The sequence below is a fragment of the Stegostoma tigrinum genome, chromosome 1, assembly GCF_030684315.1.
Source record: "Stegostoma tigrinum isolate sSteTig4 chromosome 1, sSteTig4.hap1, whole genome shotgun sequence".
In the NCBI taxonomy this organism is placed as follows: Eukaryota; Metazoa; Chordata; class Chondrichthyes; order Orectolobiformes; family Stegostomatidae; genus Stegostoma; species Stegostoma tigrinum.
In genome coordinates, this window is record NC_081354.1 from 133,944,812 (window position 1) to 133,961,980 (window position 17,169).

The following is a 17,169-nucleotide window of genomic DNA, read 5'->3' on the forward strand; positions in this document are numbered from 1 at the left end:
AATTCTCAGACATATTATTTTTCTTTTCTGTAGGCTTCTTCCTTGAATCAGATACTACCTTTAATTTCTCTTGTAAGCCATGGATTGATCCTCTTACCTATTTTGCTTTTGTGCCAGACAGGAATAAACAGTTGTTGCAGTTTCCCCATGCGTTCCTTGAATGTTTGCTATTGCTGATCCACTATCATCCCTTGAAGTAACTCTCCCCAGTCTATCAAGGCCAATTCACGCATCGTATCTTCATAGTTTCCTTTATTAAGATTCAGCATCCTAGTCTCTGAATCAACTACCTCACTGTTCTTCTTGATAAAACATTCTATCACGTTGTGGTGCTCATCTCTAAGGGGTCTCGCATAGCTAGAACGGCAATGATTCCCTTCTCATTATACAGTATCCAGTCTAAAAAGGCCTGATCTCTAGTTAGTTCCTCCACATAGTGGTCAAGAAAACCATCCTTTATATATTCCAGGAATTCCTGATCTATGGCATTGTGGCTAATTTGATTTCCCCAATCTATGTACAGATTAAAATTATCCACTATCACCAATATTCCCTTATCACATGCATCTCTAATTTCCTGTTTAAAGCAATTCCCAATATCACAGATAATGGGAACTGCAGATGCTGGAGATTCCAAGATAATAAAATGTGAGGCTGGATGAACACAGCAGGCCAAGCAGCATCTCAGGAGCACAAAAGCTGACGTTTCGGGCCTAGACCCTTCATCACTCTGATGAAGGGTCTAGGCCCGAAACGTCAGCTTTTGTGCTCCTGAGATGCTGCTTGGCCTGCTGTGTTCATCCAGCCTCACATTTTATTATCCCAATATCACCACTTCAGTTTGGGGGTTTACTTATGTCACCCAGAAATGTTTTTTGCCCCTTGGTATTTCTCAACTCTACCCTGACAGACTCCACATTGTTTGAGGAAATATCCTTTCTCACAACTGTGTTAGTTTCTTCTTTAACCAGCAAAGCCACTCCAAAATCTTTTCCTTTTTGCCTGTCTTTCCTAAATACTAAATACCCTGAGATATTCAGTTCCCATCCCTGATCACCCTGCAGCCATGTTCCGTAACCCCAATTATATTGTACTTATTTACATCTATCTGCACCATTAGTTAATCCACTTTATTGCAAATGCTCCACACATTTAACACACAAATCCTTCAAGCTTGTCTTTTTGACATTGTTTGTCTTGTTCTTATTTTTCTCAATAGCCCTGTTTGAATTTTGTCCTTGGTTTCGCTGCCTATCACTTTTCTTATTGCCTTTTGATTTTGTCCTTGCTCCCTCCTTCTCTCACTCTTTACAGAGATTCCCACCCCTCTGACATATTAGTCTAAACCCTCCCTAACTATTTTAGCAAACATTAAGAAAAGTGAAGGTAGAGAATTCAGGGGCAAGGATGGATAAGATCACAGTCAAAAATAATGTAAACAGAAATAAGAATGTTAAAAATACAAGACTCAAGGCCTTGTCTCTTCAAGAGCAGAGGATTTGCAATAAAGTGGATGTAGTAGTGATGCAAATAAATATAAACAAGTTAGTATAGTATAATTCAAATTAAGGCTGCTGGTCAACCAGGAATGCAAAGTGGATATCCAGCGGTTTTCCGCTTATAGGAAGCACAAACAAAAAAGGAAAAGGACCTGAGGAAGCACGGCTAGATAAAGAGGATTAACTCAACAGCACGGAAGGATAATAGCTCTGGTGGAACCTGTATGGGCTGAACTTGGAAACCAAAAGGGGCAGAAAAGAAAGATGTTGATTATCAACTTCCAAACTGAAGTGGTCATATTTAAGCAAGTATTCGACAAGAAATTAGACATGCAAACGATTAAGACACAAAAACAAAGTTGCTGGAAAAGCTCAGCAGGTCTGGCAGCATCTGGGGAGGAGAAAACAGAGTTAACGTTTCGGGTCTGGTGACCCTTCCTTAGAACTGTTCTGAGGATGGGTCACCGGACCCGAAACGTTAACTGTGTTTTCTCCTTCACAGATGCTGCCAGACCTGCTGAGCTTTTCCAGCAACTTTGTTTTTGTTTCTGATTTACAGCATCCGCAGTTCTTTTGGTTTTTTAACAATTAATACACATCCATTATTATGAATGACTTTAATATCAATCCAGATTAGGCAAATCAAACCAGCGATAATTCTGTAGTGGAAGAATTCCTGGAATGTGTACAGGATAGTTTTCTGGATCAAAACATTGGGGAAACAACCAGAGAACAGGCTTGGTATTGCATATTGAGAAAGGAATAATTGGTAATCTAGCTGTGTGAGACTACTCACAGAAGAGTGACCATAATACTTTAGAATTCTTCATTAAGACTCTGAGATGAAGGTCTGAATTTAAATAAAGGAAACCATGATGGTGTTGGATGTTGGCTGGCTATGATAAATTCTGGAATGTTACTTATAGGGATGACAGTGTATAGGCAAAGGCAAACATTTAGGCAGCGCAATGAGAAACTTCAACAATTGTTCCTTTCTTTAAAAAAAGCACAAAAATGAAATGGCGAAGTGGCCTCATCATGTCTAACAAGGGACTTGACCTGGAATTTGGGAGACAGCAGCACACACGTGTGGGAGCAGCACTAAGTGTGAGAATATAAATAGCGCCCAAGGCTCAAGCCTATACAGGCCTGAGACTGGGGAACAGCGGACGCTGAGGCACATTCAGCTATTCACAAACAGCTGCACTGAACTGTGGAAAAAAACTGGATTGACATCACAGGAAATCAGTGAGTTCATTGGCTGATAAGGTTCCATCATTTCGGATTGTTTCTAAATAGTTCAATTGAGAGAAGTGTCAAGATTAAGGATATTTCAGCTGGGCTGCAGAGGAACTTAAAGTGGGATAGGAAAGATCCAGTTGTCAAGGTCCATGTAGGTACCAACAATATAGGTAGAATTAAGAAAGAAACCTTCTTGATTTTACTTTAGGACCTCTATGGTCTCTTCTGGCTGCAGTAAGTCAAACATGGCTCTCAGCTGATGGCTGAACATTAAGGGCTCCAGTGATCACTGCCTGGTTACATGTGATATCTTCTTATACATGCTGAGAAACTTGTTGATTCACTGTTCTAATGACCTCTCCCCTGTGGAGCCTTTGAGGCCTGCTCCATGGTTTGCACAAAACTCTCTGCCTGGCCATCGGTCATAGGGTGATACGAAGCCAATCTCACATGACTCTTCACAATAAACTACGGACTATTGACACTTATAGCTTGTTTGGGGTTCCTGAACCCGGCAAATACTTCCTCTCATTGCTCTATCCTTGCTTCTGCCCATACTGACTTCATGACTGCCACCTCAAGCCACTGGTATGGGCATTCATGGTCACTAGTAGCATCTATCTCTCTGCTGGTCCCACAAAATCAAACTGAATCCGCTACCATGATGTTTGAGGCCATTCTAATAGATGAAAGGGCAACAATGGCAGTGTTGTTCTTACTACTGGACAGGATTTGCATGATCCTGCTTTCTCCTCAATCTGAAAGTGCACATTCAGCCGACAAAAGTAGCCTCTGGCTATCTCCTTCATTTGCACCATGCTTATAGGCCAAAAACAGAGGTTAGAGGTCTGTGGGTGGTCAGTAGCACAAAGTGACTGTTGTAAAGGAAGTGGGTGAATTTCTTAATGCTAAACACAATGCTCAATCTCCACCTGAGCATAATTTTCCTTCATCGTTGTCAGTGACCTCAATACAAAAGCAATGGGTCTTCCCTCTACAGTCAGTAAGATGTGCAACTGTATAGCACCAACCCCATAAGGCAAGGTGACACACACTAACAGTGATGGCAACTTCCTGTTGAAATTTGTTAAGGCTGCTGACCTTTTAAAGACTTGCTTCACCTCCTGGTAAGCCACGTCACATTCCTGGATCCATTTCCATAGCTGCCCTTTTCCCAGCAACAAATGTAGGTGTTGTCAGATCAGTCATAAACTTGCTATAGCAATTTACAAGTCCCAAGAATGATCTCAGTTGAGACACTCTCTTTGGTCTAGGGCTTTCATGATAGCCCCATCTTCATAGGCGTGTCGTGTAGTCCCTCACCATCAATTTCATGGCCTAATTACTCTAAGGTGATTTTAAACAACTTGCGTCTCTCTCATTTTACTTGAAGACCATGCTCCTGCAATCTTTTTAGGGTTTCTTCTAAATTTTTCAAAAGCTCCTGTTTGGAAGATCCATCAAAGCTTCGTCTGGATAACACTGGAATCCTGATAATCCAGTTAATATCTGATTGATACCCTTCTGGAACAGAGCTGTGGCTGGCATGTTGTGAAGAGGAAGTTGCTTGTCGTGGAAAAGACCCTGGCTGTCACTATTGTCAGTGGCGGCTGAGACTCCTTCATGACCCCCATCTGTAAGTATCCCTGTGGCCGATCCATTTTTGAAAATTTCTTTCTTCCTGCCAGTCTACTGAATAGGTCTTCAATGAGTGGAAGGGGGTGTTCAACCTCACTCATGGCTAGGTTGACTTGACCTTAAAGTCACCACAAACCCTCACCACACGATCTGTTTTTAAGCCTGGAATGATGGGAGTTTCCCATTCACTGATGATTACTGGTTCCATTGCTCCCAGAATCACTGGCTGTTCCAGTTCCTCACCCACTTTAGGCCCACACCTTTAGACTCCTAGGCTGAGCTTCTGGCTTCAGCTGTAATATAATTTCAACTCATTTCATTTCCCCCTATGGTTCCTTTGATGACATCTTTGCATTTGTCCAGGATCTCTTGGAAGCTCACGCTTGAGTTCACCCATCTAACAACTCAGTTCAACCTTAATTTTTGTAACCAGGGCTGTCCAAATAAAGCAGAGTGTTTTCCTTTTATTTTGTAAAGTGTCAATTGTACACAATGGTCCCTTAACTGTACATGCTCCAATTTATACCCTTTTGATGGCACCAATTGTTCTATGTTTGTCTGTAGTATTATCTTGGCAGGCTTCAATCGTAGTGCCCTCAGCTTCTCCCAACAGAATGATTTGACAGTTAGGGTCACTGCTGCACTTGAATTCACTTTCATTTTCACTACCTTCCCCTCTACTTTGGGAAGAGCTCAAGTCGTAATCAGTTTCACCCCATGCCGACAGTATGTTCAACCGAAATTCTGCCTTGCAAGAAACACTCACCTCATAAGAGAGTAAAAGAAAGTGAAGGCACTTTAATTATCAACTGTCCTTCTGAAGCTTTTCAGTAGAGCTCATGGGAGGAAAATACATTAATTGGTGGGATTATTTCAAGAATCTTCCAGGACAGCTGTATATTCTTTGTTATTACCAAATTTTAACTAACTTGGCAACGAAATATGATTTCAGAATGTGAAATATTAAGGACTAGATTCTCCCTCTGATACTGGTGACTTGCTACAAGATTAAATATAATGTCCTACTGTAAATAATGGCTCTGCACATAAGACTAAGTACAGTAAAAAGTATCATCACGTGTTCTTGAAGAAAATGATAATAATAAAATATATATTACAAAAGGAAATACCTGTTCTGACTGAGTAAAAGTGCTGTCAAGTTTGAGAACACCAATCCCACGAAACCATTCAGTGCCCACCATGGATTTTGTAAAATGAGTCCAACCAAAATAATTAACCCACTCAATGAGTTGTTGACAAACATCACCTGAGCAATTCCACGCAAGTTCCAGTCAATAAATAGAAAGATAACATTCTGCCCTGCAATATTTTCCAAACAAAAAATGTTAGAGGGTCTACTCAGTATTCTCTGATTCACATAATATTTTCACTTTATACTTATTTATAGCATGGGCTACACACACCAGCAATAAATTCAGTGGTAATTTCATTGAAAATGTATAACCCTACTTTTCTGTTTGCTGTAGTGGGTATTTATTCTCCTGGCTGCAGCACAGATCCAATGGTGAATTAGGTGGAGGGGCATTATGGCACAGTGCATTGTCGGTAAAGCTATGCCCTCCAAGAGGAAAACACACTCCTTGAGGTCTGTGTTCAAATCAGTACAGATAAGTGGATTGTAATGTTTTCTTATATGTTTTAATGACAGCTACCACCTCCCTTGTCTCCAGGTTCCCCACCCACCAGAACTCCCAACCCCATTCTCACGCCTTCAACACCCTGGCATTTATCCACCTTTGCTCTTTGGACCAATCAATGTCAGAAACAGCATTTGACATGTTTGGTATCTCCCCTCCCACACCAAGCTACCAAAATTATAAATGTACATTTGGCTATACTATAGCACTGGTAGATGTGCAGTTTCTCCCACTCCTGATGCCATTGGTCTGCGCCTGTCACCTGTTTACTGGTGCAACTCAGGAAGCTGTCCTTTGGCTGCTGCTTCAACTTATACAATACCTTTCATTTGCCCATCTCCCAGCCCTCAGCTCCCCTCCCCAATTTGCTGTCCCACTTTTTCATTTTCAGATATGCCTTAGCCAATATACATTTATCCTCTGTTCACAGATACTCGCTGAGATTTTCCAGTACTGGCTGTTTCTCCAAGGGTTTGCTGTTCACAATGCACTTTCCACTTAGGATGAACCTGGGACCCTGTTTAGCTTTCCACGCCATTTTCTCTTTGGCTGAATTAGTTGACTGTGGCTAGCTCTGATATTGCTGGCTTTGATTTCACAGGCACTGCAACAACATCTGTAATTCTGGCACCTTCTGCTATTGTGACATCACCAAACTCAGCCTTGTTACAAGCAACAGATTCCTTGGCAGCATGGTGGCTCAGTGGCTAGCATTGCTACCTTACAACACCACAGACCTGGGTTCAGTTCCACCCTTGGGCGACTGTCTGCGTGGAGTTTGCATGTTCTCCCTGCATCTGTGTGGGTTCCTGCGGAGTGCTCTGGTTTCCTCCCAAAGTCCAAAGATGTGCAGGTTAGGTGGATTAGCCATGCTAAATTGCCCATAGTGTCCAGGAGTGTGTAAATTAGGTGGATTAGATTCGGGAAATGCAAGGTTACAGAGAAAGGGTAGGGGATGGATTGGGTGGGATGCTCTTTGAAGAAGTGGTGTGGACTTGTTGGGCTGAATGGCTGGTTTCCGCACTGTAGGGATTCTATAATTCATAGGCTGTTGCTTTTTTGCCTGCCTGTAATTTCCCTCTCGTTGATCAAATGCATTTTTAGTGACCTTGGCTTGTTGTTTGTATTCATCAATGGTCTTTTTGCAGACATGGAATATTCTAGAACTTCACATCTTGCTAACTACCATGAGCCATTTTACAAGGAGTACTGTTATATAAATTCTACCTTATAACTTGGTAAAATAGTTCCCAATAAGTACGTTATATTTTACATAAGCATTTGTTTTTGTTAAAATTAGCAAAGACAGGAAGCTCAGTTTCTTACCTTTCAGCCAATCACCAAACCTTTTGACTTTATCAGGCAAGGTTATAATAAGTTGACAATTACATCTGACAATGTTTTTATCATATTTTATGGCTGTGGTTTCTCCTCCATGATGTTTTATTTGCTGCGTGTATTCCTTTGACTCCAGCTTAAAATCAAATTCAGAAGAGGTTTAAAAAATCCTTAAAATAAGTAAACTGAATCTATCAAAAATACTACGGAAAGACTAGCAAGCACCTGCTCAAAAGATAACACAGCATTCCCCCCACCCCCAACAGCTGATAGCCCATTTAACAACATACACTTGAAACGCCACCTGATTTGCCAAAGGGCATTTTTTATTATTATTCATTCACAGGATTAGGTCATCACTAGGTGGTTAAGAGTTATCAAAATTGCTGTGGGTCTGGAGTCACATGTAGGCCAGAACAGGTGGTGTAGGCAGATCTCCTTCCTTACAGAGTATTAGTGAACCACATGGTTGTTCCAACAGTGGTCTTAATTTCATATTTTCTTTATTGAATTCGAGTGGCAGGATTTGAATGCAGGTCCCTGAAGATTACATGGGTCTCTGGATTAACAGCCCAGCAATAATACCACTAGATGATTCCCTGTTCCTCTGCTATACTGCTCTTTAATAACAGCCTATGATGAGGAGCACTGCTACAAGGCAACTAAATAGTGGATTTATTTTTATCAGATTCAATTTCAGAAATGTTTTTGTGCATTTTTAACCATGTTTGTAAAACTGAGATCTAGTCATACATAATTAGTTGTAATGAAAGTGAAATGGGATCTTAGTTTATCATGGTATGTGTTAGTTATAACTAATCTACCAGGGAGCAGTCGTACAATACAAAGGGAATAAAATTGAAATACACCACATAATTAAGTGGCAATGGATTTGGAAATGTTAAAACTCAACTCATGAAGTCTGATGGTACAAAATGTATTTTTTAGGAAAGGTACTGAGGTCACATTCTCTGGAAAGTTCAATTATTAAGACTTTTATGGTACTGGATATAAGTTTGCTTGCTGAGCTGGAAGGTTCGTTTCCAGCTCAGCGAGCAAACTTACATCCAGAACCTCAACCTGAGCTACAAATCTTCTCAAAACTCGCTAACTTTCATGGTACATATTGTAGCATTTCTGGCATTATACGTTTTCTCCTGAACTTTATCTTTTCCTCATTTTTTTTGTCCCATCTGCTGTTCATATTCATCTATATTGTGCATTTTTTCCATGCTCAGTTCAAAGACTTATTATGTATTATTTTGAACTGTGAGCAATGTTACGTAATTCGTACACTTGAAAAGTCTAAAGGACTCAACACAGCCCAAAATTGTGTAGCAGTTGAGACGAAGAAGTGTACAGAATTAAATGTGAGGTATTGTTTTAAAGAAAAAAAATCATTGAGTTAATATTTGATTAGACAAAGTTTTGAATTAAATTACCTTGGCCACATTCATTTTAAATTTGATAGGGATCATAATGAATGAATAACTTGTGCTGTTGAATGCAATGTAGACAATAAGCAGACTTCTCACTGCTTGTTGGTTTAAATTATTGCAGCTTTCAGGCCACACTAACTATGCTGTTGTTTGACTGATTTTCTAAACAAAGCACTACAGTTGAGACTGGCTAGTGCCAGTTCAAGCTAGCTTAGCACCTCTTGAAAGAGAAGATGCAATGTGGTTAGGGCAGGTACCTTTGTGAGCTGAGTATCACCTTGCAGAATTAGAAGACTACCATATGATAGGGTACTGGGTTGCAAAGCTTTCCAAAACTACTCAGATGGCCTTGGTGGAGTAGGTACAAAGGAGGAGAATGAGCTGTACCTGCAACAGGCCTGGGAACTTACCAAATGCAGGATCAGAAGGCATGGTGTAAAAATTGATGCTGATTAATGCCAGGAGTCAATCCCCTGGCAAGTCGATGCACCCACACCCTTGAAAGAAGTTCAGTGACTTCATGAGATTTGAAGTTAGTGTATACATGTTCAAATACCATTATGTATCTACCATTTCAGAAGCTTCACACACTGCTCAATTCTTCAAGGATCCTCTGTCAGCATCTTTCAAACCTGCACCTCTATTTCCTCAGAGGACGTAGACAGCGGATGCCAGGGAGGGCCAACAAATGGTTGTACCTTCTTTATTAGACTGCTCATGTGGGACGCCCTTGTCAAAAGCTTCATTGAAATCCATATAAACTACATCAACTGCAAACCCTGACTCATATACCTCGTCACTTCCCCAAAAAATTTCAATCAAACTTGTTAGGTGAGACATTCTTCAGACAAAACCATGCAGGCTATCTAGATTATCTCTATTAACCTTCTTGAAAAGTAGAACCGCATTAGCTGTCCTGCAGTCCTCTGGCACCTCCCCTGTATTCTGTTTTTACATCCTTCTTTTCCAAAGTGTTTAACACCCTCCCAGTGCCCTCTGGCTCCATGCAGGTGGTCCCCTTTGTCCCTAATGGGCCCCACGCTTTCCCTGGTTAACCTCTACCCCTTGACATATTAATAGAACATAGTGGGATTCTCACTAATCTTATCTGCCAGTGCTGTTCTTAGCCCACCCTTTGCTGTTCTGATTGGTTTCTTAAAATCTTTCCTGCACTTTTGACACTCCACTAGCACCTTTGTTGATTTGCTGCTTTTCTTTATATGCGAAAAGCATCTCTTTTCCTTCTTATCCAGTCCTTAATATTGCTAAACATAAAGGATCCTCTGGGCTTGTTTTGCCTACGTTACACTCTAATGAGTACATATTGGATCTGTACTCTCGTCAGTTCAACTTTGAATGACCCCACTGTTCTGCCCTAGATTTTGGACAGATCCTGCCTTAGTTTAATAAAATCGACCTTCCACAATCCAACACCCTCTCTAGCAGACAATCATTTTTCTTTTCATAACAAACTTAAAACATATATTATTGTGGTTGCTATCACTAAAATGCTCTCTCATTGCCACCTCAGCCACCTGTCCAGCTTTATTCCCAGAATTAGGAAGGTCCCTTATTGGGCCTTCTACATGATGATATAAAAAAATTCTTCTGACCTGAATGTGTTTCAAGAAATCTGTCCTAACTAAAACCTTTAGATTTTAGATAGATTAGATTTAGAAGAAAGGGGGGTCACGGCAGGTTGGGGATGTTAAGTCAGAGTGCAGATGACGTGAAGATTGGGCGGGTGGTCAACAGTGTTTGAGAAGTTTTATATTACAGGAGGTTACAAACGTATTGGTCAGATGGGCAGATCAGTAGCAAATGGAATTGACCCTGAAAAGTGTGAGGTGTTGTACTTTGGGAGAGGGAACAAGATAAGGAAGCATTCAGTGAATGACAGGACTCTGGGAGGTTCAGAAGTACAGAGAAATCTTGGAATGCTTGTCAACAGGTCCCTGAAGGCAGCGGGACAAATTGGTAGGGTAATTAAGAAGGCATATGGGATACTTGCCTTTATCCGTCAAGGCATAGATTATAAAACTTGTGAGATTATATTGGAACTGTGCAAGACTTTGCAGTAGTGTGTGCAGTTCTAGCCATCTTACTATAGCCTGGATGTGATTGTACAGAGTCAATTCACAGGGTTTTGCCTGGGATGGGCATTTTAGCTATGAAGAGACATTAGACAGATTGGGATTGTTTTCTTTAGAGCTACAGGGTTGTGATTGAGGTGTAAAATCAGGAGAGGTATGGACAGAGTGGATAAGATACAACAGTTCCCTTTACTTGAAGGGTCAATAATTTTAAGATGAAGCAGGCATTGTTTTAAGGAGAAAGACAAGGTGTTTAGAGGAGATTTGACGAAAGCGTTTAACCCAGAGGGTGGTAGGAATCAGGAATGCACTGCCTGGGAAGGTAGTTGAGGCCGGAAACCTCAAAACTTTTCAAAAGATACTTGGATGAGCAATGGGCTGAGGACTAGAAAGTAAGATTTGCACAGATAGGTTGATGAAGACTTGATGAGTCGATGGGCCTCTTCTGTGTTTAAGGACTATAATTCTAACAGACGATTCCAACCATCGACTGTATCTGGGGACTGCCAACAGGAAAGGACAAAGATGGAGGCTGCAGAGCAGCTGGACAAAAGGATGCTCTAGGATGAAGAGGGAACCTTTAAGGGAGTCAAAGAGGGAGACTTCAGGGAAGTGGGAAGCTGCAAGAGTTAGGGAGCTTGGGGAAGGAGACTGCAAGATGAAGTGGGTTATTTTGTTAAATGGAAACAAGAAGTATTAGGGTTGGGACTATGGAAATGCTCAGCATGTCTGGCAGCATCGGAAAGAGAAAACAGTGGTCAGTGAAAATCTGTCAGAACAAAATCAGATGGATTTGAACCTTTGATTCTGTTTCATTCCCACAAGATGCTGCCTAGCCAGCTGAGTATTTACAGCACTTTCTGTTTATATTTAACATTTCCAGCATCTGCAATTTCCCATTATGCACCTAAGATGGCTATATGGAGGTGTAGTTCATTTTCATTTAAACAAGAAGGTATTTATCACTCAATGTAACATGTGCTTCAACTTGTGTGGATAGAAATAAAGCAGATAAGTTGGCTGCCTCATCCCTCCATCCGTCCGTCACCACCCCTGCATCCTCACTCCCACCATCCACCTCCTCCCTCCCTCCCTCCATCCGTCTCCCCTCCACCTCCTCCCTCCCACCCTCAGTCTCCCCTCCCACCCTCCATCCTTCTGTCCGTCTCCCCTCCGACTCCTCCCTCCCTCCATCTGTCCGTCTCCCCTACACCTCTTCCCTCCTCCATCCGTCCGTCTCCCGTCCACTTACTCCATCCCTCCGTGTGTCACCCGTCTGCCTCCTCGCTCCGTCTCCCCTCTGCCTCCTCCCTCCATCCGTCTCCCCTCTGCCTCTCCCTCCCTCCATCCGTCTCCCCTCTGCCTCCTCCCTCCATCCATCCCCCCCACCTCCTCCCTCCATCCATCCATCCATCCCCCCCTGCCTCCCCCCTCCATCCATCCATCTCCCATCTGCCTCCTCCCTCCATCCATCCATCCATCTCCCATCTGCCTCCTCCCTCCATCCATCCATCTCCCCTCTGCCTCCTCCATCCATCCATCCATCCATCTCCCCTCTGCCTCCTCCATCATTCCATCTCCCCTCTGCCTCCTCCATCATTCCATCTCCCCTCTGCCTCCTCCCTCCATCCATCCATCTCCATTCTGCCTCCTCCCTCCATCCATCCATCCATCTCCCCTCTGCCTCCTCCCTCCATCCATCCATCTCCCCTCTGCCTCCTCCCTCCATCCATCTCCCCTCTGCCTCCTCCCTCCATCCATCCATCTCCCTTCTGCCTCCTCCCTCCATCCATCTCCCTTCTGCCTCCTCCCTCCATCCATCCATCCATCTCCCCTCTGCCTCCTCACGCCATCCATCCATCTCCCTTCTGCCTCCTCCCTCCATCCATCTCCCTTCTGGCTCCTCCCTCCATCCATCCATCTCCCTTCTGCCTCCTCCCTCCATCCATCCATTCATCTCCCCTCTGCCTCCTCCATCCATCCATCTCCCCTCTGCCTCCTCCCTCCATCCATCCATCTCCCCTCTGCCTCCTCCCTCCATACATCCATCCATCTCCCCTCTGCCTCCTCCCTCCATCCATCCATCTCCCCTCTTCCTCCTCCCTCCATCCATCTCCCTTCTGCCTCCTCCCTCCATCCATCTCCCCTCTGCCTCCTCCCTCCATCCATCCATCCATCTCCCCTCTGCCTCCTCCCTCCATCCATCCATCTCCCCTCTGCCTCCTCCCTCCATACATCCATCCATCTCCCCTCTGCCTCCTCCCTCCATACATCCATCCATCTCCCCTCTGCCTCCTCCCTCCATCCATCCATCTCCCCTCTGCCTCCTCCCTCCATCCATCCATCTCCCCTCTGCCTCCTCCCTCCATCCATCTATCTCCCTTCTGCCTCCTCCCTCCATCCATCTCCCCTCTGCTTCCTCCCTCCATCCATCCATCTCCCCTCTGCCTCCTCCCTCCATCCATCCCCCTTCTGCCTCCTCCCTCCATCCACCCTCTGCCTCTTCCCTCCATCCATCCATCTCCCCTCTGCCTCCTCCCTCCATCCATCTCCCCCACCTCCTCCCTCCATCCATCCATCTCCCCTCTGCCTCCTTCCTCCATCCATCCCTCCATCCATCTCCCCTCTGCCTCCTCCCTCCATCCACCCATCTCCCCTCTGCCTCCTCCCTCCATCCATCTCCCCTCTGCCTCCTCCCTCCATCCATCCATCGCCCCTCTGCCTCCTTCCTCCATCCATCCATCTCCCCTCTGCCTCCTTCCTCCATCCATCTCCTCTCTGCCATCTCCCTCCATCCATCCATCTCCCCTCTGCCTCCTCCCTCCATCCATCCATCTCCCCTCTGCCTCCTCCCTCCATCCATCTCCCCCTACCTCCTCCCTCCATCCATCCATCTCCCCCTACCTCCTCCCTCCATCCATCCATCTCCTCTCTGCCTCCTTCCTCCATCCATCCCTCCATCCATCCATCTCCCCTCTGCCTCCTCCCTCCATCCATCCATCTCCCCTCTGCCTCCTCCCTCCATCCATCCATCCATCCATCTCCCCTCTGCCTCCTCCCTCCATCCATCCATCTCCCCTCTGCCTCCTTCCTCCATCCATCCCTCCATCCATCTCCCCTCTGCCATCTCCCTCCATCCATCCATCTCCCCTCTGCCTCCTCCCTCCATCCTTCCATTTCCCCTCTGTCTCCTCCCTCCATCCATCTCACCTCTGCCTCCTCCCTCCATCCATCCATCTCCCCTTTGCCTCCTCTCTGCATCCATCCATCCATCTCCCCTCTGCCTCCTCCCTCCCTCCATCTCCCCTCTGCCTCCTCCCTCCATCCATCCATCTCCCCTCTGCCTCCTCCATCCATCCATCTCCCTTCTGCCTCCTCCATCCATCCATCTCCCCTCTGCCTCCTCCCTCCATCCATCTCCCCTCTGCCTCCTCCCTCCATCCATCCATTGCCCCTCTGCCTCCTTCCTCCATCCATCCATCTCCCCTCTGCCTCCTATATTCCATCCATCTCCCTTCTGCATCCTCCATCCATCCATCTCCCTTCTGCCTCCTCCCTCCATCCATCCCCCTTCTGCCTACTCCCTCCATCCATCCATCCCCCCTCTGCCTCCTTCCTCCATCCATCCATCTCCCCTCTGCCTCCTCCCTCCATCCATCTCCCCCACCTCCTCCCTCCATCCATCCATCTCCCCTCTGCCTCCTTCCTCCATCCATCCCTCCATCCATCTCCCCTCTGCATCCTCCCTCCATCCATCCATCTCCCCTCTGCCTCCTCCCTCCATCCATCCATCCCCCCTCTGCCTCCTTCCTCCATCCATCCATCTCCCCTCTGCCTCCTCCCTCCATCCATCCATCTCCCCTCTGCCTCCTCCCTCCATCCTTCCATCTCCCCTCTGCCTCCTCCCTCCATCCATCTCACCTCTGCCTCCTCCCTCCATCCATCCATCTCCCCTCTGCCTCCTCCCTCCATCCATCCATCTCCCCTCTGCCTCCTCCATCCATCTATCTCCCTTCTGCCTCCTCCATCCATCCATCTCCCTTCTGCCTCCTCCCTCCATCCATCCCCCTTCTGCCTCCTCCCTCCATCCATCCATCCATCTATCCCCCCTCTGCCTCCTCCCTCCATCCATCCATCTCCCCTCTGCCTCCTCCCTCCATCCATCTCCCCCACCTCCTCCCTCCATCCATCTCCCCCACCTCCTCCCTCCATCCATCTCCCCCACCTCCTCCCTCCATCCATCCATCTCCCCTCTGCCTCCTTCCTCCATCCATACCTCCATCCATCTCCCCTCTGCCTCCTCCCTCCATCCATCTCCCCTCTGCCTCCTCCCTCCATCCATCCATCTCCCCTCTGCCTCCTCCCTCCATCCATCTCCCCTCTGCCTCCTCCCTCCATCCATCTCCCCTCTGCCTCCTCCCTCCATCCATCCATCTCCCCTCTGCCTCCTCCCTCCATCCATCTCCCCTCTGCCATCTCCCTCCATCCATCCAAACTCCCCTCTGCCTCCTCTCTCCATCCATCCCCCCTCTGCCTCCTCCCTCCATCCATCCTGCCTCTGCCTCCTCCCTCCATCCATCCATCTCCCCTCTGCCTCCTCCCTCCATCCATCCATCTCCCCTCTGCCTCCTCCCTCCTTCCATCTGTCTCCCCTCCACCTCCTCTCTCACTCCATCAGTATCCTCCTGCCTCCTCTCTTCCTCCATCAATCTCCACCATGCCCTTTCCCACCCCCATCTATCTACTAGTCTCCTGATGTCCTGTCTCCCCCACCCTATCTATCAGTCTCTACCTTGCCCTGTCTCTCTAACTCCTATCTATTTGTCTGTTCTCTGCCCTGTATCCCCCCACTGCCCTGTCTCACCCCACCGATCCCATTGCACCCCCTCTATCAGTGTCCCCCTGCCATGTCTCACCTTCCAATCTATCGGTCTCCCCTTGCCTTGTCTCTCCACCACCCCTCATCTGTTTCCCCCGCCCTGTCATCCCCATTTCTCATCTATCAGTCTGACCCCTGCCCTATAATCCCCCTGCAACCGACCCAACCATCTCCCCCCTTTACGTATCCACCTCCCAGCTGTGTTGTCTCCCAATCCACCTCCACTGATCTCCCTCTTGCCCTGACTACACCCTGATCCATCAGTCTCCCTCCTGCCCTGGTGCCCTCCTGCCTTGTCTCCCTCCATCAGTCAGTTTCCCCCTTGCCCTGTCTCCCCACCTTTACCTATCAGTCTCCTCCAGGCTCTGGCTCCCCCTTCCTCAACCTAACAGTCTCCTCCATGTTCTGTCTACCCCTCCTCGACCTATCAGTCTCCCCCTTGCCATGTCTCCCCCTTGCACTGTCTTCCCACTCCTCTATCGGTCTCCCATTTTTCCCTCTCTCTAGCCCATTCTGTCCTTATATCTAGCTATCTCCCTCCCTCCAGCCCCCTCCATCAGCCTCCCTCCCGCACTGTGCCTGTGCCTGAGACCGAGACCGAGACCCAGACCCCAGACCCCAGACCCCAGACCCAGCACACGCTTCGCGTTGCACTCGACGCCCCTTTAAACCCAGCGGCCGTTGCCGCACATGCGCCGTTAGCGGACCTCACGAGGCGTCAAACCTCCCGCGCCCGCATTACGCTGATTAACGTTACCGAATCCTTAAAAGGCACACGAACAGGTTACAGCAACGTAGACCACATGAGGGTGCATCTGCAAAATGGCAATATTTGAAACAACTTTACCTGGACCACCTGTGTTTGAAGCATTGGTCCTGTTTCCTAATGGACACTGAATATGAAATAACGGTTTGGATGTGATGCAGTCTGAAAGCTCAGTGGCAAATTCTTCATCAGTGTGTGGTTTTATCACCACAGCGTGTGACCGATTCTGGATTAACGTGGAACTTTATCAACCCACATGACTCCATACTCAGCCACTTGGCAAATAGTTGAAACTCAGGTCACCAAAGTGTTCGGGAGGGCTGAGGGAAGGGAAGTTCAGCTTTCACAGCTGGAGGGCAATTTGAGACAGTGACTCTATATTAGACCGGTTGTCTGAAATAGTGTTCAGTTTAAAATTGCGCAACAGTTTTAACTCGAAAATGATCATTCTGACTGGAGACGTATTGAATGACAAGGAAATCAATGGAGTTTAGGAAATCGGCTGCAGATGATGTTTTAATCCCCACGTCATAAAATCCGTAAATTTAGATGTGGCAATGCTAATTTTGGAAAGTAGGACAATGCATTATTTTCACAGGCGTGTTCTTTGTAACATT

The 17,169-nt window shown here is 46.3% G+C and overlaps 1 protein-coding gene across 1 annotated transcript in view; it reads right to left on the minus strand.

Annotated features, from left to right (window-relative positions):
- The window catches only part of LOC125458206 (urea transporter 2-like), a 58,535-nt gene extending 41,742 nt beyond the window's left edge, over positions 1-16,793 (minus strand). Inside the window, exons 1-3 of the mRNA XM_048543243.2 lie at positions 16,634-16,793; positions 7,364-7,511; positions 5,510-5,699 (exon numbers count right to left, since the gene is read on the minus strand). Of these exons, the coding sequence (XP_048399200.1) occupies positions 5,510-5,699; positions 7,364-7,511; positions 16,634-16,657 (362 nt within the window). The 5' untranslated portion in view covers positions 16,658-16,793. The remainder of the gene's footprint in view (positions 1-5,509; positions 5,700-7,363; positions 7,512-16,633) is intronic.
- Positions 16,794-17,169: the final 376 nt, after the last annotated feature.